Raw genomic sequence first — 24745 nt, forward strand, 5'->3', positions numbered from 1 at the left:
AGAAGCTTGGATAAGCGAATATCTTGGATAATAAGGAGGGATTAAGGAAAAGCCTATTAAACATCAAATTAGGTTATGATCTTACAAATTAAGCACCAAAACATCATGTTTTACAACAAATTTGACAGAAAAGGTAGTTCAATACGCAGTAATGTTATGTTGTAATTACTGTATTGACGAATTTAGCACCAAAATATCATGATATATTGAAAACATTGACTAAAAAATGGCTTGGATTATCCAGAAACTTGGATAAGTGAGGCTTGGATTAGTGAGACTCTACTGTATATCGCAATATTATTAGTAATATTGCATGTAATATAAATATACAATTATAATAGTGAATTATAATTATTATTACATTGTATTACATCATAATATTATTAATATTACATGGATATACAATCTATATATATAAAAGAGTGATGGCATCAGGGCAGCGGACAAAACAACAAAACTACAGGACCCCCAACCTTGAAATTTGACAACACAACCCATCATTCACGGCTCTAGGTTGATACAACAAAAAGAAAAGAAAAATAAAGTCCTAATTACAGGGAGAGGAATAATAGTTTTTATCCAATTGCTGCCAGTTAGATGGCTAAGCTCCGCCCACTTGGTCTCCTAGCAATCTACTCAGCCCAGGAGACAGGCACAGTTAGGCCTCTTCCACAGATTATCAGATTTTAACTGGATTATATGGTAGTGTAGACTCAAAGCCCTTCCACACAGCTATATAACTCATTTAGAATCTTATATTATCTGCTTTGAACTGGATTATCTTGACTCCACACTGCCATATAATCCACTTCAGTGTGCATACTAAACATAAAGACAACCATAGAACACACATTCAATACCACCACTACCTCAACAATTTCTCACCAACACCACCAGACAACGTCACAGCAACGCGTGGCCAGGCACAGCTAGTGTATTATAATATTAGTATAGTATATTATTATTATATATCATTATATCATTAAATTGATACAGGAGACATGGTGGAAAGATGTCTTCCCGGCCCCGCCTTCTTCATAAATAAACACAACAACAACAACAACAACAACAACAACAACCAGCCAAAAGCCTTCTGCATTTTTCCCCTCCTGTTTCCTACCATAACCCCATATACAGCCCTGGCTAGGCTGCACTCTCCTCTGCCACAGAGACCATAATATTTCCAGGTGATGACAAACAATGCTTCCTTTGCATACCATCTGATAGGCCCCAAGAGAAGCATCCAGGACCCGCTCGGGAATATCCAGCAGGACGTCATTGCAGTCACCATCGTTCTCACAGAAAGCGTTGTCCCCTCCTGTGTTTGCAGAAGAAGAACGAGAAAGATGAGCCCAGCCTTGCAAAAGAAACCTGGCCTCGCTCTGCTTTTCCAAGCGCAGGAAAGCTTGCAAGAGCCAGGATTTGCCTCTTCGGCCTCGTGGGAAGTTTATGAATCTAGCCAGTTTGAGAAGGAAGGGCCTGAATTAGTCCTAATTCACACGCCTCGCAGAATTTATAATTTTGCATGTGCATGTGCAGAGAGAGACACAAACACACAGATGTGCGCAGGTATAATAACTGCTAAACTGTGAAAGGCATCCAAGCACTGGGTAACGAATCTAAAAATAAAAGATACTGTCAATAAAAGTCAACAATGGCAAGTGCAAAATAATACAGTATCCAACTGGCCGGGCTGTGGCGCAGCTGGCTAGTAACCAGCTGCTATAAATCACTACTGACCGAGAGGTCATGAGTTCGAAGCCCGGGTCGGGTTAAGCCTCCGACCATTAATAGCCCCGGCTTGCTGTTGACCTATGCAGCCCCGAAAGACAGTTGCACCTGTCAATTAGGGAAATTTAGGGACGCTTTATGCGGGAGGCTAATTTACAACACCATAAAACTGCCAACAAAACACGAGGAAAGGAATGAGGAAGTACAGCCACTACTGGACGGTGAAGCAACAGCTCCCCCTGTGGCCGGAATCATGAAGCTGGAAATGTGTTAAAAATGCCACTGAGTCTGTCTAATGTATGTTGATTGTTTGATTGTTTGTTGGCATTGAATGTTTGCCATATATTGCCAGTTTTATTGTGTTTTAGCGTATTGTTTATTGCTTGTTGTTTATACTGTTTTAATTTGCCTTTTGTTTTGTATTGTTATATTGTGTGTTGAGGCCTTGGCCTTTGTAAGCCGCATCGAGTCCTTCGGGAGATGCTAGCGGGGTACAAATAAAGTTTAATAATAATAATAAAAAAATATATGTGTTCATTGTAATCCGCCCTGAGTCCCCTTCAGGGTGAGAAAGAAGGGCGGAATATAAATAATGTGAATAAAATAAATAAATAAATAAATGTGCAGAGAGACACACAAACACACAGATGTGCGCAGGTATAATAACTGCTAAATTGTGAAAGGTATCCAAGCACTGGGTAACAAATCTAAAAATAAAGGATACTGTCAATAAAAGTCAACAATGGCAAGTGCAAAATAATACAGTATCCAACATAAAAGAAGGCAGAACGTTGGATAAGCGAATATGTGGGATAATAAGGAGGGATTAAGGAAAAGCTTATTAAACATCAAATTACGTTATGATTTTGCAAATTAAGCACCAAAACATCATGTTATACAACAAATTTGACAGAAAAAGCAGTTCAATATATGGTAACGTTATGTAGTAATTACTGTATTTACGAATTTAGCACCAAAACATCGCAATGTATTGAAAACATTGACTACAAAAACATTGGCTACTAACAAATTGACTACAAATAAAGATAGAATGTCATAGAAAGAACGTACAATAACAACACTGTCAGAAATTAAATACAGTAGAGTCTCACTTATCCAACACTCACTTATCCAACATTCTGGATTATCCAAGCCATTTTTGTAGTCAATGTGTTCAATACATCGTGATATTTTGGTGCTAAATTCATAAATACAGTAATTACTACATACCTTTACTGTGTATTGAACTACTTTTTCTGTCAAATTTGTTGTATAACATGATGTTTTGGTGCTTCATTTGTAAAATCATAACCTAATTTGATGTTTAATAGGCTTTTCCTTAACCCCTCCTTATTATCCAACATATTCGCTTATCCAACATTCTGCCGGCCCGTTTATGTTGGATAAGTGAGACTCTACTGTATGTAAAAGTTCAGTTCTTGCTGCTTAGAGAAACAGCTGTGGATCCGGGCAGGAGGCAGACTATGTTGGATAATACAGAATGTTGGATAAGCAAATGTTGGATAAGTGAGACTCTACTGTATTTAAAGGAATGGCACATTGAGGTGGTGGCCAACTAGGTTTCCGCTGTGCCAGAGATTAGGACACAGTGGACCAATGGATTCAAACTGGGCCCGGGCTGTGGCGCAGGTGGTAGAGCAAGCCAGTGCAATTAACTGCAATGAATCACTCTGACCAGGAGGTCATGAGTTCGAGCCCTGCTCGGAGCCTATGTTTGTTTGTCTTTGTTCTATGTTAAAAGGCATTGAATGTTTGCCTATATGTGTAATGTGATCCGCCCTGAGTCCCCTTCGGGGTGAGAAGGGCGAAATATAAATGCTGCAAATAAATAAATAAAAATAAATAAACTGCAGGAAATGGGATTTGACCTGACTATTAGGAATAACTTAAGAAAATATTAGAAAATATTATCAGAAATACTGCAAATGAACTTCCTGATGGTCAGAGCAGTGTGACAGAGGAACATGCTGCTACTTAGGAATCTGGTGAAGTCTCCTGCTCTTGAGGTTTGTAAGCAGAGGCTGGATGGTCATCTGCCAGGGGTGCTTTGATTCTATGTTCCTGCATAGCAGGGGGTTGAAACCCTTGGGGGTCTATGAGTCTGAGCTCAGGGGGTTTGGTCAAAAGCTCACCTCCATCTCCAGAGAAGTTCAGGGCAAGGACGGGCGTGTTACATACGCTGCCCTCCACGGGTGTGGCTCCCGCCCCAGGGACGATGCTCGGGACTCCTGCAAGAAAGAAGATGACTGAGAAACACACTCAAAGATATTACCACACACACACACACACACACATGTTGAAGTGGGAATGATTGTATATAGAGTTGTTTAAATGTAATTGAGTTATAGTGTTGCAATGTGAGCTGGAGATTGCATCATGCACTGTCTGCTGTCCACTATGCGAGTGTGTAAAGAGTTAACTGTGTATTGCATCAGACAGCAGAGGTGGTTATAAATAGCTCCCTGTGTTATCTGTTCCTCCTCTCTGCCCTCTGCTCTCTGCCTATTGGCACTCTTTATGTATATGTCGTCTTGAGAGTTTTCCGTTTGTTAGTAAATCTTTTGTAGAAAGCCAAACAGGCTTCAACCTATTTATTGGTGCCAGTGATTCTTTGTTGATCTTCCGCTGCATGTGTGTTTATCCAAACCGCGCGCTCTGACAACACACACACACACACATCTTCCTGTGAACTATCAACATGTTTGCAAATAGAATTCAGGGCCATCACAGTGTCAGTCTGGAAAATCAGTATGCAAAGGCACCTGTGATTTCCTAGACCTGGAGGAGGGCCAAGGTTTGCCCATGCCTGTCTCAGAGATTAATTGAGAGAAGAAATTGGGAGCAAAAGCTTCCATAGGCTTAAGTCTACTTCTTCACGCAAAGCACCCCATAATAATTAATTATTTTCTGCAGGAAAAATGTACACAAGTGCCCAAGGTTTTCCCGTTGTATGCCATTTGAGCACAACTTTAGCAAGATTTCCATAAGTCTGATCTATAAGTCTCCTGTGTCAATATAACAATATAATAATATATAATACTAATATTTAAAAAAAGGTAAAGATAAAGGATTCCCCTGACGTTAAGTCTAGTCGTGTCCAAATCTGGGGGTTGGTGCTCATTTCCATTTCTAAGCCAAAGAGCCGGCGTTGTCCATAGAAACCTCCAAGGTTTAATATTATGCTATACTAATTATATTATGCTTCTAACTGTGCCCGGCCACACATTGCTGTGGCTAGGACTTCATTTTTCTTTTCTTTTTGTTGTATGAACGTAGAGGCGTGGATGAGAGGTTGTGATGTCAATTTTCAAGGTTGTGGGGCGTTTAGTTTAGTTGTTTTGTCCGGTGCCGTGATTCCATTACCCTTTTATATATAGAGATATCATATGATATAATATAATATTATTATATATTATATTATACATATTATTAACATTACAATAACAACATATAATATTATATATAATATAATATTAATATTATATTATAATATATATTATAGTATATATTATATCATATTTATATTATGCTATATTATAACTAATGTGCTATACTAATTATATAATATATTGTATATACATATAATATTGATAATAATATAATGCAATATAATAATGATACACTATTATATATTACATGTAATATTACTAATAACATTGCAATATAGTGGTATAGTACAATATAGTAATGTATAATGCTTATATTGTGCTATGCTAATAATATAATATATTGTATGTACATATAACTTGTAAGCCGTTCTGAGTCCCCTTCGGGGTGAGAAGGGCAGGATATAAATGCCACAAATTAATTAATTAATTTCTCCCTTCTCTTAGCCTTCATTTTTGTGTGTAGTTTCCCATAAGGTATTAACCGTTGTGAGCTCTCTTGTTAATTTTGTATTCATTTTTTTACGGTTGAGAAAGGGATCGCACTGTTCTGAAAAATGTGGATTTTCAGCATGCAACAACATTCCATTGCAAACATAGAAACTTGAGACGCTTGTTTGAGAACAAGTCAAACCACGGGTTTTGTTTCCATCTCCAGCAACAATAACCTTCTTATTTCTCATCTGTAGGTGAGATGAGAGCCTTGGAGTTGGAAGGGATCCCAAAGGTCATCTAGCCCCCCACCCAAGTTGCCCCATTGTCGATGACTGTATTCATTCAGCTACCTCATGACTCAATATTTACACACTGCACTTTACCCAGTTCGTTTTTATCTTTTTTACTTTGGTACCAAATCCACATTTTAATATGCTTTTAACATGATTAATATTTCTTTTGTTTTGTTTTGGAATGTTGGGTTTTAATAACTGTGTTTTTTGATGTTTATGTTTTATTGTTTTATCTGGTCTTGGCTCCATGTAACCCACCCCAAGTCCCTTCGGGGTGATGGAGGCGGGGTATAAAAATAAATTATTATTATTATTATTATATTATTATTATTATTATTATTATTATTATTATTATTATTATCCTTCCCACCTCCTCCCTCGCCCGGTGCGTGCCTTTGAAAGCTCTGCTTGTTTATAACAGTATTTTAATTATTATTAAGTAGACTTAAGCTACAAAGGCTGAAGTGAGACTGCTGCTTTATTTGGGACTTTATCAGAGACTTGAGTACTGTCTCTGCAGTAAGACTTTTTTGCTTACTTTTGCATTATACAACTGCATGTGCTGTTCCTTTATGTTTTGCTTAAGTAAAGCATTTTTTATTTACTTACAACATTGTATTAAGGTTGTTCTTGAGGGACAAATCAGGACAGAGCTTCAGATAATCCAATTGAAATCAAATAATGTGGATTATCTGCTTTGATAAGTCTGGATTATATGGCAGTGTAGAAGGGGCATATGAGACTTTGGACATTTAATATGGGCTTTTTTTGTTCTCTGCCTTACTACTTTTAGATTTTTTTTTAAAAAAATAGAGATATTGTGTATTGTTTTAAAAAGAAAAGAATTATGATAGTAAAACAAATTAAATGTTTGCTGCAATACTAACTTAATAAGAGATTAAACTAACTTTTTAGATTTATCACATAATAACTAAAATTAAATAAAGGATTTAAAACAAATAATTTGATAACAATTGTGATGGAGATGAACTAGGGAAAAGCCAGGGGGTGGGGAGGAGACTGGAAGACAGTGGAAGGATACTCAAGAAGACGCAACCATTGGACTTAATGTTTGGTGATAATATTACTCCTCTCTTTGATATAGTGGATACATGGAGTTTTTGGTACTTTAGGTAATTTTTTTAATTAATATGTATGTAAAGGTAAAGTAAAGATTTTCCTTTACTTTCGTTTTCCTTGACATGAAGTCTAGTGGTGTCTGACTCTAGGGGTGGGTGCTCATCTCCATTTCTAAGCCGAAGAGCCGGCATTGTCCATAGACACCTCCAAGGTCATGTGGCCATTGGCATGACTGCATTGAATGCTGTTAACTTCCCACCAGAACAGTACCTATTGATCTACTCACATTTGCATGCTTTCGAACTGCTAGGATGTCAGAAGCTGGGGCTAACAGTGGGAGCTCACCCCGCTTCCCAGATTCAAACCCCCGACCTTTCGGCCAGCAAGTTCAGCAGCTCAGCAGATCAACCCACTGCGCCACTAGGGGCTACAATATGTATGTATGTGTATAAATATAGATAGATAGATGATAGATAAATGTGTGAAAACATATTTGGAAGTGAGATGTAACAGAGCAGGCCACTTCAACAAAGCCATCCCAACACATGCAGGTTTAAGACAAGGTTGTGTGCTAGTGCCGTCTTTGTTTAATACAGTAGAGTCTCACTTATCCAACATAAACGGGCCGGCAGAATGTTGGATAAGCGAATATGTTGGATAATAAGGAGGCATTAACGAAAAGCCTATTAAACATCAAATTAGGTTATGATTTTACAAATGAAGCACCAAAACATCATGTTATACAACAAATTTGGCAGAAAAAGTAGTTCAATAAGCAGTGATGCTATGTAGTAATTACTGTATTTATGAATTTAGCACCAAAATATCACGATATATTGAAAACATTGACTACAAAAATGCGTTGGATAATCCAGAACGTTGGATAAGCGAGTGTTGGATAAGTGAGACTCTACTGTATATACATTAACTCCTTGGCTAGGAGTTTCTCTCTGGGTCATAGCGGGAGATACGTTTGGACCTTTGTCCACCCTCCTGTATGCAGACGATATGGCACTTCTCTCTTTAACTTGCATTGGCTTGCGGCGGTTATTAAATGCTCTGGGTCATCATTGCAAGACTAAAGAGCTAGTAATTAACCACAATAAGCCTGAAATCCTCCCTCTCTCCCTCTCTCCCTTGGCTGTTAGGAATGGTGGGAGTTGAACCCCAAAACACCTAGAGGAGGGCCAACGTTGCCCATGCCTGGAATAAGGGCGGTGGGTGGGTGGACCTTACCCATGGATGGGCACTCTCTGTCGCGCCTGGGTGGGCACTGGGTGGGCGAGAGGTCCGCCAGCTGCAGCATGAAGGTGCCGTTGACGTGGGGGGTGCAGGTGTTCATGCGGAAGTCCCTCCGGCTGGCCAGCATCTCCCCTTTCTTGCTGCGAGGGGAGAGAAGGGAGGCGAGGCAGCGATCAAGCAAGCAACACACACACCCTCAACACACCTGGGGATGACTGCCAAGGTTCCTTCATGACCCCTACCTGAAGAGCGGGTTGCCCTTCTTCTCGGCCTCCTCCGGCGGGACCAACACCATTGGCGTCAAAGGCACAATGCTGACCGACTGGAAAGACAAGGCAAGTTTGTTGGGGGAAGGTTACAAGTGGCAGAAAGATTTATATATGAACTGCCTTTTATTTATGCTCTGCCTTTCTCCCAATAGGTGACCCAAGGCAGCTTACCATAGGGCTCAAAACAGTGGATAATACATTTTAAAAACAACACTCATAGAAAATCCTTTAAATGATATTAAAAGGTGTGATGTCTCATGGGCCATGTAGTCCCGTTCCTAGTACTGTTTGGCAGATGAAGAGGAAAACTTGGGTTTCCCACTGTTTCTGCCAGAATTGGAGCCCTTGCACCTGCAAGATGTTTGCCCACAAGAAGTCAGCCAAACAAGCCTTGAGCAGAAATCTCCCCCTTTTTCTCGCCGGATTTATTATAATCAAGATAGAGGCGCTCGAGAGGCGACTCGCAGGAGCGCCAGGATTGCTGCCAGACAATTAGCTGATTAAGGCTGCTTCCCTTGGGAAACTTTAAGGAGTCATGCATCTGGACACAGTAGGTTTCGTTTCTTGTTCCCCAGAGAAAGTGTTCCTGGCGGGAAAACAAGATCCTATATAGGTGTTTGGCCACAAAGGATTCCTTGCGGAGTCAATTCGTCAGCTTCGGGAGTAGATTGTGTGTGGACTACGCTACTCCAGTTCCAGGACCTCGTTCTCGTTCCAGCCCTGCCTTATTCCCCGGACCTCGCCACGGACCCTGTTCTTGCACCTCGCTTCTTGTTGCCTTGAATCAAGCCTTGTTTGCCAAGAATCTAGTTTCCTCTCCAGCCTTGCATCAAGTTCCATGGACTAAAGAACCTTTGTCATTTCCCCTCACTTTGCTTGGCAAAGTGTGTGTTTCGGTTATTGGATTACAACATTGGACTTTAATATCTCATATTGGACATTGTTTTCCTGGACTATATTTGACCTTTCCTGAAAGGTCTACTTCTGAACTATATTTTACACTTATTTTTATTGACTTTATATATTTCCTTAATAAAGATATTAGATAGATTCTGGTCTCTGCGCATGGTTATTGGTGCTCTGCAGCCTGGGTCTTGACAAAAGGATAGTTAATTTAACTTGTATCTTACATTTTAAAGAATGTTTTTAGACGAATGTGTGCTTTAGCAATGTTGTAACCCGTCTCAAGATGTAAGGAAAAGTGGACAAGAAATAAAAATTATTATATTAATTATTATATTAAAAGGTATTATATTAATAACAGCAGCATCAACTATTACCATCCTAGAACTCAATGACAGAACAGTTATCAGACTCGAAATGCGTCAACTGTGTATTTATATATTTTTATCAATGCTTAATGTATTTAATTTTAACTGATTGAATTGTTTGTAATATTTTTATATTGTGTTTTATTGTAAGCTGCCTGAGTCCCCTATGGGTGAGAAGGGCAGGATACAAGTATTGTAATTATTATTATTATTATTAGACTGTATAGCAAGCATGCACAAACTTTGGCCCTTCCTCCATGTGTTTTGGACTTGAACTACTGCAACTCCTAACAGCCTCAGGCCCCTTCCTTTTCCTTCTCCCGTTCCTTTTCCGCTTAAGCGGCTGAGGGGAAAAAGGAAAGGGCTTGAGGCTGTTAGCAATGGTGGGAGTTGAAGTCCAAAACACATGGAGAAAGGGCCAAATTTTGCCCAAACCTGTTGTATAGTGACAACAATAAAAATGCAACATGTACTACTTCTTCCAGTTTTAAGCGTTAATTTTAAACTCATGTCCTGTGTTTACATCTTTGTCCTATGTTTAATAGTGATATATAGTTTATAGAAATACATTTTAATATGTGTGTTTTATAGAATTACATTTTAATATGTGTGCTAATAGAACTTTTACAATGTTTGTGTTTTTTCACTGTGCTGTGTGACCTTCCTCAAGCCACGAGGAGAGGAGGGTAGGAAATAAAATTATTATGCATTATTATTATTATTTAGCTAAAACCAATCTTAATAATATAATAGTAAAAGAAACTACCAAATAAGAACAGAACAAGCTATTATTAATAATGTGTGGGATTTAAAATGTAACCGATGAATAAAAGATAAATGGACAGCATCTCCCATTTTTTAAAAAGATGATTCTGCAGCAACCAAGGCCAGAAAAGTAGAATGATATTTCACTTTTTGGTTTCCTTTTGCTTTCCCTTTGTAAAAGAGTTGTGCAGCCCAAGGGCATCTTTCTATTACATATTCAAAAAATTTTTTACGATGGTGGTTGTTAAACGTCTGTCTTGGCCCAGAACATGACTCTCTTCTGCAGTTCCGAATGTATATGTTTGGATTGATTTTAACAGTGAATTTTTAGTGGTGTTTGTGTTTAATTCTGTTTTAATGTTTGCATATTTATATATTTTAAATTGTATACTAATTCTTTCATGTCAAGCCACTTTGAGAAGATAAAGCAGGATATAATAATAATAATAATAATAATAATAATAATAATAATAATAATAATGATGATGATAATGATATATGGAGTTTGGTTTGGACAAATGTTCGACAGTGGCATTGAAGAAGGGAAAAATCATTGAAAGTGAGGGCATAAATATGCCTAATGGCCAGACAATAAAGTGTCACCAGCCAGAGGCCTATAAATATCTGGGCATATTACAGCTGGACAACATCAAGCATGAACATGTGAAGACTGTGGTCAGCAAAGAATACACACAAAGGGTCAGAAAAATTCTCAAAAGCAAGGTCAATGGAGGCAACACCATTAAAGCCATAAACACCTGGGCCATACCTGTCATAAGATATACTGCTGGCATCATAAACTGGACACAGGCGGAACTGGACAATTTGGACAGAAAAACAAGAAAACTCATGACCATTCATCATTCCCTGCACCCTCGCAGTGATGTTGACCGGCTGTATCTGCCTAGAAGATCAGGGGGCAGAGGACTCTTGCAAGTAAAACAAGCAGTCAAAGAAGAAGAACATGCCCTGGCGGAATATGTAAAGCAAAGTGAACAACCTGCTTTTATTGAAGTCAAAAATCAGAAACTCCTCAAAGCACAGCAGACAAAGAATCAGTACAAGAAAACCGCACTACAAACTAGAGCTGACAGCTGGCATTGCATAGAAAGTTCCTTGACAAAATTGAAGGAAAAGTTGATAAAGAGAAGACCTGGCTCTGGCTCACGAATGGGACCCTGAAGAAGGAGACAGAAGGCCTGATCCTTGCAGCCCAGGAGCAAGACATCAGAACAAAGGCAATTAAAGCCAAGATTGAAAAATCAGCTGATGACCCAAAGTGCAGACTGTGCAAGGAAACCGATGAAACCATGGATCATCTCCTCAGCTGCTGTAAGAAAATTGCACAGACAGACTACAAACAGAGGCACAACTATGTGGCCCAAATGATTCACGGGAACTTATGCCTCAAGTACCACCTCCCAGCAGCAAAGAACTGGTGGGATCACAAACCTGCAAAAGTATTGGAGAATGAGCACGCAAAGATACTGTGGGACTTCCGAATCCAGACTGACAAAGTTCTGGAACACAACACACCAGACATCACAGTTGTAGAAAAGAAAAAGGTTTGGATCATTGATGTCGCCATCCCAGGTGACAGTCGCATTGACGACAAACAACAGGAAAAACTCAGCCGCTATCAGGACCTCAAGATTGAACTGAAAAGACTCTGGCAGAAACCAGTGCAGGTGGTCCTGGTGGTGATGGGCACATTGGGTACCATGCCAAAAGATCTCAGCCGGCATTTGGAAACAATAGACATTGACAAAATCACAATCTGCCAACTGCTAAAGGCCACCCTGCTGGGATCTGCACGCACCATCCAAAAATACATCACACAGCCCTAGACACTTGGGAAGTGTTTGACTTGTGATTTTGTGAAATAATAAATAAAAATATATTGAACCATATAATGTGTTCTGCTTCCTAAGTCTTGGGATGTGGGAAGGAAGTCAGTGCTTGTTGTTACTTGCTGTCAACTTTGCCTTGATGGGTGGCAACCCTATGAATGGGAGGCCTCCAAGAGTCCTGAGCATCCATTAAAAGCCTTAATCGGGTCTCGCAAACGTAGGACAGCCTCTGCTTCATTGCAGAAGACAATCTATATACATTATGGCCTTCCTCTTTTCCTACTGTCCTCCATGGTAACCAACATTTGTCACTGCCTAGTGTGCTAGAATTCCTGAACTTTCTCACTGAACATTAGAAATATCCATGAAAGCAAAGGCAAGAGTGCCCAAAGGACTCACACTGCGCTGCCGGTCCTCCCGCAAGTCCATGCTGGCTCTGCTGGTATCTTGGATGTCGTTCAATGAGAGGAACTGCAAAGGCAGAAATTCTGTTAACGGCATGCATTTTTGATGGGAACAAGAAAGCATACCCTTTCCCTTTAGTAAACAAGCAGGAGAGATGCTCAAGGCCACAGGGCATGGGTTTACTTGAATCTGACGCTCACCTTTTTTGGTTATATCACCTTCCCAAAATGAGGGTGCACATTAGATTCGTGTAATATGGAAATCTTATCTAGAGAAGATGATTCTGACTGCGTGGGGTCAGGGTGCGTGCTGGGTGGGTTTCTTCAAGCTCCATCAATCATCTTCTCCAGCACCCTGATGAATTGGTTGCAATCGTCTGCCACACCAATTCCTGTTCAATGTCAGACTCAAACACATCTGTAGTCTGAAGTCCAAACATTTATTTCAATATCTATAATTCATATTTACAAAGCATAGCGAAAGCCATCGCTCTGAGCTGGCATTTCTCTTCAGCCTCTTGCCTCAGCAAACACCAGCTCAACACACACAGAGATAAGAAAGCACATTCCTCAGTTCGAAGGAAGTTGCCGACCTCCAAAGCCGGAAACCATGCCTGATAGGTCATAGCAATCACAACAGGCTGTCAGTCAAAACTAGCCTGCTGTTAACTGTTTCATTACTGAAACACACACTCTTGCAAAACAGCAGAAAACACTTGATTTACATTTCAGACACATACAACCATAATCCAACAGATTCCAGCTCCTGTGCCTGGCCTTGAGGTTCAGAGGCAATTACATTCTCAGGCCCTGCATCTGTGCCTGCATCTCTATCTGACATGGTTTCACTTTCTTGGCCTGCATCAGAAGGAATCCCAGGAAAGCCCACAATCCAGCCTGACTCTAAGTCACAAGAGAACCCATCAGCCCCTGGCTGTTGTGACTGTTGCTGTGCTACAACAATATGGGGTGAGGTGGGAGTGAGGAGAAATAAGGAGATAGGTATAAGCAGTAGACTAAAATGGAATTTAAAAAGAGTCAAAATTAGATATAACAGAAGGATATATCTAATTTAGGTCTTTGTATGGAGGGAGTAAAGGATAGATTGATTAGGTGTCAAAACGACTCCGTGAGAAGTCCTTGAAATCCAGGTGTGTGAGGCAAGATCTCATGGCTTCTTGGTCCACCTTGGGCTTAGATTAAGTGTTGTTTACTGGTGTCTCTTAGAGCAGACAACGTTGCCAAAAGCTTCAGATTCCTGTCTTCGCTCTCAAGTTCACAATTCAAGTTTCCTGTTATGTAATCTCTTTTCCTTGTATTGATTTCCTTTCTTTAATACTTCTGTAGTATAATGACAACAAGTTATACTCTACTTATACAATAGAGTCTCACTTATCCAAGCTAAACGGGCCGGCAGAACCTTGGATAAGCGAGTATCTTGGATAATAAGGAGAGATTAAGGAAAAGCCTATTGAACATCAAATTAGGTTATGATTTTACAAATTAAGCACCAAAACATCATGTTTTACAACAAATTTGACAGAAAAAGCAGTTCAATATGCAGTAATGTTATGTTGTAATTACTGTGTTTACGAATTTAGCACCAAAATATCACGATACAGTAGTCTCACTTATCCAACACTCACTTATCAAACGTTCTGGATTATCCAACGCATTTTTGTAGTCAATTTTTCAATACATCGTGATATTTTGGTGCTAAATTTGTAAATAACAGTAATTACTACATAGCATTAATGTGTAATGAACTACTTTTTCTGTCAAATTTGTTGTATAACATGATGTTTTGGTGCTGAATTTGTGAAACCATAACCTATTTTGATGTTTAATAGGCTTTTTCTTAATCTCTCCTTATTATCCAACATATTTGCTTATCCAATGTTCTGCTGGCCCGTTTATGTTGTATAAGTGAGACTCTACTGTATATTGAAAACATTTACAAAAATGGCTTGGATAATCCCAAAACTTGAATAAGCGAGGCTTGGATAAGTGAGACTCTACTGTACTATCCAAAAAATTTTTTAAAACCTTCGTCTGTTTCAGAGACTACAGTGCGATGGAGCCATGGTTTTGAGCTGCAGGAATATGAATTCCACCTAAACGTTAGAAAGAACCTCCTTTCCAACAGCGGAATCTACTGCCTTGGGGTGCGGCAGAGTCTTCTTCCTTCTCAGAGGGTTTTAAACATAGGCTGGATGGCCATCTGTCAGGAGTGTTTTCCTTCTTTCCAAATGAATTATCACCCAGAAAGCTCTAGTCTACATTACAAGGGCCCAAGTTCTGTGAGGAGCCACGATGCCAGTTAAAGTTGGAATCACAGTGCTTTAATTGTTTAATATGAAAGCAGGCCAGAAGTTATGGTCAGCATTTGTATCACCCTTGATATTACCAAATACCTGTTAGGAATGGTGGGAAATCCAAAAGACCTGGAGGGAGGGCCAAAGTTTACCCATGCCTGCTACAAATCCATGCTATCCACTTTATTAACTACCTCATGTTTCATAACACACTTAGTGCACTTTTGCCCAGTCCGTTTTATGATTTGTTGTATTTTAATAATGTTTTTACCAATGTTTTTATTATTTCTATGTTAATGTTCCTTTTCATTTGTGTGTGGTTTTGCCATTTGATGTGTTTTATGTTCCTCATTGTATTTGTTTGGGCTTTCGCCCCATGTAAGCCGCCCCGAGTCCCTTCGGGGAGATGGAGGCGGGGTATAAGGAGCAAGCCATCAGAACAAATGCAATTAAGGCCAAGATCGAAAAATCAGCCAGTGACCCAAAATGCAGACTGTGCAAGGAAACCGACAAAACCATTGATCATATCCTCAGCTGCTGTAAGAAAATCGGACAGACAGACTACAAACAGAGGCACAACTATGTGGCCCAAATGATTCATTGGAACTTATGCCTCAAGTACCACCTCCCAGCAGCAAAGAACTGGTGGGATCACAAACCTGCAAAAGTCTTGGAAAATGAGCACGCAAAGATACTGTGGGACTTCCGAATCCAGACTGACAAAGTTCTGGAACACAACACACCAGACATCACAGTTGTGGAACAGAAAAAGGTTTGGGTCATTGATGTTGCCATCCCAGGTGACAGTCGCATTGACGAAAAACAACAGGAAAAACTCAGCCGCTATCAGGACCTCAAGATGGAACTTCAAAGACTCTGGCAGAAACCAGTGCAGGTGGTCCCAGTGGTGATGGGCATACTGGGTGCCGTGCCAAAAGATCTCAGCCGGCATTTGGAAATAATAGACATTGACAAAATTACAATCTGCCAACTGCAAAAGGCCACCTGACTGGGATCTGAGCGCATCATCCAAAAATACATCACACAGTCCTAAACGCTTGAGAAGTGTTTGACTTGTGATTTTGTGATACAAAATCCAGCGTATCTATCTTGTTTGCTATGTCATAATAAAAAAGAATAAAGATTTTTATTATTATTATACAGTCCTGCCTGGTAGAACTGGGGTTGGAATGGATGGCCTTGGGGGGTCTCTTCCAACTCCAGGAAGCTATGAACATGATTCCAATTAACCACCAGCAGCAGGAGTTGCATTTCCCACCATGGATCCTCCACAAGGGAAGAAAACAAGCCCCTTCTCCAGCCATTCCCTCCAGCCATTCACCTCGTCCTTCTCTTCAGCAGGTCCAGCGTTGGCGTCTGAGTCGGCCCCATCCGCTCCCACTGAAGTCGGCAGCTTCTCACGCCTGATTGGTGGGCAGGGGAAATAAAAAAGCAAACAAAGTTTTGCATTTGTTCTTTTAAAATATTCTGTTTGCAGTTGGGCAAACTGGGTCTTCTTGGGGAGAGGGCAACTGTCAGGGACTTGGGGAGTCCAAGCATGGGCAAACTTGGGCCCTACAGGTGTTCTGGACTCCAACTCCCACAATTCCTTACAGCTGGTAGTGTCACACCTCAGGATAGTTTCACCTTGCTGTAAACACCAAACTGTACACAGGCTGTAGTCTTTAGAGTTTATTAAAAAGTAGAAGATAAAAAGTTCTTAAAATTAAAGAATTTTGGAAGACTGTTCACGAAATGACACAAGAAATTGTAGGAACTAAATTTAAATCAGAACCGGAAAGGTTTTACGAACACAAAATTTAAGAAAACTGAAGATAAAATGTTTTTCTTATTTAAGCACAGTGGCAAGATTAACAATTGCAAAGATCTGGAAAGGAAAAAGACTCCCAACCCCCGAAGAATGGATAATAAGAATACTAGACATAGTACAAATGGATAAGTTAACACAAAAAAATAAGAGAAGGGAAAAACAAAACAGACTGGACAAACTTTATAAAATTCCTAACAAAAAGAAGAATGGATTTTACAATAGACCTGTCTAATATATATAGTAGGTTAAACGGAATACATAAAGACACAAGTAATGAAAGAGACAACTCCGAAGCCAAGATGGAAAGTATAACCCGATTTTTTCCTCTCTTTTCTTCTTCTTTTCTTTTGTTTTCTTTTTTTTAAATCTTTTTTTACCTCTTATGTCTATGTTTATTTTTTCTCTTGATACTTTCCCACTTTTCTATTGATATATTGTTCCACCACTTTCAATGTATCATGTTTCACTATAAAAAAAATTATTCACAAAAAAACAACAACCCAGAAGTAAAGTTTCAAAAGACCGTTACACTATAAAGCCTTGGAGCCTAATTCAAAGAAGCACCAGCAATAAACAGAGTCCCATTAGAACAAAGTCCCAAAACCTAAAGCTGCAAAATAATCCAGGAGATAACTTGTTTCTTGGTTAGACAAAAAGTTGCTCTGATGAAGGTTTGTCTCCAAACAGTGCTTAATACCCTTTGCAAAACATGAAGGCATTTCTTTGCCCTCTCACCTCTTTCTTCTTAGATATTCTCACACCCCTTCGAACTTTGAATTCCAAACGATCAGCTCAATCTAAGACTCCTGTTTCACCAAGGTCAGGCTGATCGTTAGCATCATCCTGCTCGCCATCCAGCTTGCTATCAGACTGAGAACTGTCCTTCTTTTCTAAATCAATTTTCTCCTAGCTAGTTTCAGTATCAACATCATTCCTTGCTGTGGGAAAATGAACTTGCAGACCCTGTTCCTCATTTTCTACAACAGGGACATTTTGAACCTGATTGTGAACCTGAATTCCATCATCCCCATCAGAGTCAGTCTGAGACTCCAGCTGAATCACAACAGGTTGTTAGGAGTTGTAGGAGTTTTTATCTTGGTGAGGTTTGGGGAGGATTGGCCATGGATGATGGGATATGTAGTAGTTTCACCTGCTTTGGATCCGACTTCAAATGATCACTGAGCCTCCCATGAATGACAGACCTGGACCATATTTGGCAATCAGACCCCCCCCCCCCCCACACACACACACACACACACATGACCGACTGTATGTCTTGGTGTGGTTTGGGGAAGGACAGATCATGTTTGATGGATTTGCAGTACCGTCCCACATGCAGCTCCAACTTCCACAGACCACGGCGACCCACATGAAGGATGGATCTGAACAAAACTAGGAATACAGACTCCCCATAACCAACAGAACATACTACAGACGTTCGAGGGAAACTGACCTTGCTTTTTGGGAGTTATAGTTCACCTGCATCCAGAGAAAATGTGACCCCCACCGACAATGGACCAGAACCAAACTTGGCATAGAGAAGCCCCATGACCAACTGAACATACTGCAGGGGGTTGTTGTTGTGACTCAGCTGGAGTCTCAGAGTAACTCTGATGGGGATTGTGGGATTCAGGTTCCTGGTGTTCAAGATGATGGGATTCAGGTACAGAGTGTCCCTGCTGTGAGAGATGAGGAGCAGGGAGGCATTCCCACGGCAGAGAATGGTGTTGATGATACTGAAGATGATACCGAAGCTAGCCAGGTGTAAAGGGAGGTTAGCTCCCGGTTAGATAACGTGCAGACAGAGGCTGCTGCTAATGAGCTCTCTGGCCTTGACAAAACAGAATCTCTGGATCGAGCTGGCCGTTTGGAATTTCGGAGCAGGAGTGTTAGAATAGCAAACAAGAAAGAGAAAGAGGTCAGAAGCCAAAGAAATGCATTCATGCTATGTAGAGAATATTAAAGAGTGTGCTGAGAGAGAAATCTTTGCCAAAACCAACATCTTGTTTTGGAGTATAGAAGCTAGCTCTTGCTTTCCTGGATTACCTTGCAGCCTTGTATATTGCCATGTGTATTCAAGTTAGGGGACTTTGTCAAGCATTCATGGAACCTTTTTTATGTCTTAAGTTTCCTTGGATTATTCTTTATAGCCTTGGTTTCGCAACAACCTTTTGGATCTTTACTTCTGCTTTTTAAGAACTATTCATTTTCTATTCCCTAATAAACTACAAAAGACTTCAACCTGCGTTTAGTCTGGTGTGTTCAGCAAGGTGAAACTAACCTGAGGTGCGACAGTTGTGTTCACCCTTAACCAGAAAGTACTGAATCCAGCCAACATCAGATCTGGACCAAATTGGGCACACAGACCCAACATGGCCAACTTTGCATACAGGCAAGGGTTGGGGGTGATTGACCTTTGCTCTGGGAGTTGTGGTTCACCCTTATCCACGGAGCACTGAAGCCAGTCTACTACAGACTTGGACCAAATTTGGCACACAGACCCAACATGGCCACTTTTGGATACAGGCGGGGATTGGTGAGAACTGGCACACAATTTTGGGAATTGTAGTTCACCAACATCCTTATGCATTTTCTAATGGGAGCATTCATAAAAAACAAAAGCAAAGATTTATTTTTTCCTAATAAATATGCATTACCAATGCCTACTTCTAATAACCTGGGCACCGCTAGGTCCCCAAGTTAGTTTTTTAAATAAAATGGAAAGATCCTGAGAGCTATTTCAACAGGACTATATGCTGCCTCTTTCCCCCAACATAGGATCCAAATCAGTTTAAATGTAAAATTAAAAGTACAATAGGAGCCCTGTATCTGCAGGAGATGCATTCCCAGACTTTGAGTGGATAGTGTAATATAGTGTAAATATCAAACCCAATTGAAATGATTTCCAGCCCAGGAACACCACAGAGTCACACAGGGGATCTAGAAAATGCCTAGGGGTGTCATAACTTCTCATAAGTGGATAAATGAAATCAAGGCATAGGTGTCCTGCAGATACAGGGGGATTGTTCCATACAGAAATTCCTCCCAGTTCAGCAACAAAAACTAATTTTCTTCCCACCCCAAAAGCTTTCACTCACTTCTTGTTGGAGATGAAGTCGAGAGCCTGGTAGACCAATGAGTAGAGATACTCCACCTGAGAAAACAAATAAAGACTTAGAGGATATCAAAGGGACAACTAATACAGAACTGGTCCCGCAGTCCAGATCTCACCATCTGGAAACAAAACCTACAGAGAAGAACCAAAAGACAAGCCAACAGCATCAGCCATGTTTGCTGGAAGGGAAGTCAGAGGCCTTGGCATCTGTATCTTTGGTTAAAGCCCATTCTCCATGTGGTACAAATGCTATTCCATTAGTTACACACACATCCCTGAGCAAGAGATGACATCCTCCTCACCTTCTTACTGTAAATGCAGGCTGAACCCTGGATGAGCAGCGCCGCTTCAATAAAATTCATAGTTGTTTTGCCGCCATCAAAGGAAATACAAATCTGTTCAAGCTGCAGAATAAAAAACGCAAGGTCTTCACAAGAGAACCGAAGATACGTGGTCATCCCTCCAAGTTTGCAGATTCGATTAAAAAAAAGATTCTCTCTAGAAATCTCTCCCTCCTCCAGGGTGATTCTATGGTCAACTTCCTCCAGTCAAACCAGAGGACGTAGAGATTTCTGGAGAGAAAACCTCTCTGGATCCTTCAATTTGGTTCTATGTCCAACTTCCAGAAGTTGCCCACTAAGTCATATGAGAAAACACAGAAATTCCCTGAGAGGTGTTCTCTCAGTTACAAATATAGCAATTTATTTGTGGCTTTTCACTTTCATGAAGGTCCTCCTCTGCCCCCAACCCCAGCAAATGTAGTTAGCTGACTGAATGACATATAGCCCGAGTTACACTGACATTTACAATGAGTTGTGGTTTTCTGAAATGCCTCTTATTACCGTGTTTCCCCTGGGGAATTACCGTGTTTCCCCAGTGTCTTATATTAATTTTTGCTCCCAAAGATGCACTAGGTCTTATTTTCAGGGGATGTCTTATTTTTCCATGAAGAATTCACATTTATTGTTGAACAAAAAAAAATGAACATTATATACTGTACAATTATATATTGTCATCACAAACAGCATAACCAGACAAACTGTGAATTCTTGTTATTACCATTTTTTCCATGTACAACACTCTATGGTATGTACATTTACCAATCCCGCATACTCTGGTGTTCTGTCTGGCAGGCATGCTTCCAAACAAAAACTTTGCTAGATCTTACTTTCAGAGGAAAGGTCTTACTACTAGGTCTTATTTTCTGGGGATGTCTTATTTTCAGGGAAACAGGGTAGAGATTGCAAAGTGTTTGACGATTTATTACCAATTTTTCTCTTAATAAGCATCACCTTAGCTTATGAAGAATCAGAAGAAAACATGCTCGGCTTCTGGACTTAAGAACAACATGTGCCTTCCGATTAGCTTAATGTGTGCATTTAGGGTTCTGAACCTCACCTCCTCCAGGTACTCTCCCAGCTGAGATGCCACATCGACCTCCCAGTTCTTGGTGAGGTCCCTGATGGGCTGCAGGAAGTGCATGAAGCGGGACTCCGTGTCTTCCATGGCGGCCGATCCCTGCAGAAACGCAGACTAAGGCATTCGGGCCTTGAGAGTCCCGGCTTGGATTACACCTAAAAGGCAAACATTCAGGTTAGGGGCACATCAAAACACAGGAGGATAAACAAAGCCTGAAGAGCATGAATCGCCCTGTGAGCCATTTATTATGTTGTAAACCACTTTGAGTCCCCCCAGGGGTGAGAAAAGTGGTATAGAAATGCAGATAATAATAATAATAATAATAATAATAATAATAATAATAATGTAAGCAGGATACAAAAATAAAGTTATTATGTAGAGTCTCGCTTATCCAACCTTCACTTATCCAACATTCTGTATTATCCAATGCCTTTTAATAGTCAATGTTTTTGTAGTCAATATTTTCAACACATTGCAATACAGTAATTACTACATAACCTTACCATGTATTGAACTGGTTTTTCTGTCAATTTGTTGTAAAACATGATATTTTGGTGCTTAATTTGTAAAATCATAACATAATTTGACATTTAATAGGTTTTCCTTAATCCCTCCTTATTATCCAACATTTTCGCTTATCCAACGTTCTGCTGGCCCATTTATGTTGGATAAGCAAGACTCTACTGTATCATTATTATTATTATCAGACTATCAGTATTTTAAAAAACTCTAAAATCAGGAGAGTAAATAAAGAACAACACTCAGATGATCAGTATTTTAAAATCTCTAAAATCAAGAGAGTAAATAAAGAACAACACTCAGATTAACTTGATATTACTTAGGGTCTTTCCCATCACAAATCAACCTCCAATGAATTTATAGCACTTTATCTGTTATCTTTAGTTTACAACTTATAACAAAGTGCACTTTAGCTAGTCTATTACTCAACTTCGCTGGTTTTAATTCCGTGTTTATTAAGTGTGTTTTCATTTTCATAGGTTAATGTTTAAATTTTATAATTGGTGTATGTTTTTGTTTACTGATGTACTGTTTATTGTCACTGTTTTTATCTAATATTATCTGTGAGATGGAGGTGGGTATAAATAAACTTATTATTATCATCATCATCATCATCATCAGTATTTTAAAAACTCTCAAATCAAGAGAGTAAATAAAGAACAACACTCAGATTATCAGTACAGTAGTTTCACTTATCCAAGCCTCGCTTATCCAAGCTTCTAGATTATCCAAGCCATTTTTGTAGTCAATGTTTTCAATATATCATGATATTTTGATGCTAAATTCGTAAATACAGTAATTACAACATAACACTACTGCGTATTGAACTACTTTTTATGTCAAATTTTTGCATAACATGATGTTTTGGTGCTTAATTTGTCAAATCATAACCTAATTTGATATTTAATAGGCTTTTCTTTAATCCCCCCTTATTATCCAAGATATTCGCTTATCCAAGCTTCTGCCGGCCCGCTTAGCTTGGATAAGACTGCTGTATTTAAAAAACTCTAAAATCAGGAGAGTAAATAAAGAACAACACTCAGATTATTTGTATTTAAAAAACTCTAAAATCAAGAGAGTAAATAAAGAACAACGCTCAGATTATCAGTATATAAAAAACTCTAAAATCAAGAGAGTAAATAAAGAACGACACTCGGATTATTAGTATTTAAAAAAACTCTAAAATCAAGAGAGTAAATAAAGAACAACACTCAGATTATCAGTATATAAAAAACTCTAAAATCAAGAGAGTAAATAAAGAACGACACTCGGATTATTAGTATTTAAAAAAACTCTAAAATCAAGAGAGTAAATAAAGAACAACACTCAGATTATCAGTATATAAAAAACTCTAAAATCAAGAGAGTAAATAAAGAACGACACTCGGATTATTAGTATTTAAAAAAACTCTAAAATCAAGAGAGTAAATAAAGAACAACACTCAGATTATCAGTATATAAAAAACTCTAAAATCAAGAGAGTAAATAAAGAACGACACTCGGATTATTAGTATTTAAAAAAACTCTAAAATCAAGAGAGTAAATAAAGAACAACACTCAGATTATCAGTATATAAAAAACTCTAAAATCAAGAGAGTAAATAAAGAACGACACTCGGATTATTAGTATTTAAAAAAACTCTAAAATCAAGAGAGTAAATAAAGAACAACACTCAGATTATCAGTATATAAAAAACTCTAAAATCAAGAGAGTAAATAAAGAACGACACTCGGATTATTAGTATTTAAAAAACTCTAAAATCAAGAGAGTAAATAAAGAATGACACTAGGATTATTAGTATTTAAAAAAACTCTAAAATCAAGAGAGTAAATAAAGAACAACACTCAGAAAACAGGGGAATTCCAGACAGCCAAGGGCCAGTCAACACCTCCCAAACTGAGGGTGCCTCCAGGCAACAAAGGCAAGGCTACCTCTATGCAGCTCCCCTCCCTGATTGACTTTGCAGCCTCTTGGCTACTCGATGCTAATCAAGCCGGCTAATGACAACATCCACACTTGCTTCAAACAGAGAAGGAACGCCTCTACTGCATTTAAAAACCACAGAACAAAGGTAAAACTGTGAATGTGAACCGCACTTCTGGCCCAATCTCTCTCTCTCTCTCTCCTGGCCCAACAGCTCCTGAGCATACACAGAGCGCCTGCCGGGAGAGAGGCCTTACCTGGATGGCCATTTCCCTCAACGGCAGCGGCCTCGATCTTTTCGTTTTTCCCGCCCGACGCGCCCCGTGACGCCATCCAAAAGCGCCGAGGGCGCCTCAGAGATGACGAGTCAGAAACGCGACACAGAGCGACGCCTCTTACTTCCCTGCCTTCTGGCGCCATCCCGAGGCCACGCCTCCAACCAGAAGCCACGCCCACCAAGGCGGGCCCATATGGGTCCAATTTCTTGTACTTGTTTCTAGGCCCCGCCCTCTCGTCGCGCCTCAGCCACTCAGCGCGCTGCTCACCGCCTTTCTCGCCCCGCCCACCCCGCCTATCATTGGTTATTCCTTCCGCTCAGTCCCGCCTTCCCCACGAGTCGTAGCCAATCAGTGCGATCTTTGGGCGTTCTGAAACCTCCCCCGTGAAAGCCACGCCGAGGCTTTCTCAGAAGAGGCAGCCCCGCCTCTTCGCCTCTCATTCGCTATTTCTTTTACTCGGCCGGAGATTCAGCCAATCGGTATGCTTCACATCGCCTCCAGACCCGCCTATTCCGCGAGTTCTAGCCAATCGGCGAGATCCATGGGCGTTCTGAGCCCTACCCCGTGAAACCAAGACCAAAGCTTTCTGGAGCCCCGCC

General features: G+C 39.9%; 1 protein-coding gene across 1 annotated transcript in view; it reads right to left on the reverse strand.

Moving 5' to 3' along the window:
* Positions 1–24302, reverse strand: part of ncaph2 (non-SMC condensin II complex subunit H2) — a 58028-nt gene extending 33726 nt beyond the window's left edge. Inside the window, exons 1-10 of the mRNA XM_062983452.1 lie at positions 24126–24302; positions 21407–21582; positions 20311–20412; positions 19992–20047; positions 16405–16486; positions 12743–12814; positions 8431–8510; positions 8183–8328; positions 3885–3980; positions 1218–1318 (exon numbers count right to left, since the gene is read on the reverse strand). Coding sequence (XP_062839522.1) covers positions 1218–1318; positions 3885–3980; positions 8183–8328; positions 8431–8510; positions 12743–12814; positions 16405–16486; positions 19992–20047; positions 20311–20412; positions 21407–21514 — 843 coding nt within the window. The 5' untranslated portion in view covers positions 21515–21582; positions 24126–24302. The remainder of the gene's footprint in view (positions 1–1217; positions 1319–3884; positions 3981–8182; positions 8329–8430; positions 8511–12742; positions 12815–16404; positions 16487–19991; positions 20048–20310; positions 20413–21406; positions 21583–24125) is intronic.
* Positions 24303–24745: the final 443 nt, after the last annotated feature.

The sequence above is a fragment of the Anolis carolinensis genome, chromosome 5, assembly GCF_035594765.1.
Source record: "Anolis carolinensis isolate JA03-04 chromosome 5, rAnoCar3.1.pri, whole genome shotgun sequence".
NCBI lineage: Eukaryota > Metazoa > Chordata > Lepidosauria > Squamata > Dactyloidae > Anolis > Anolis carolinensis.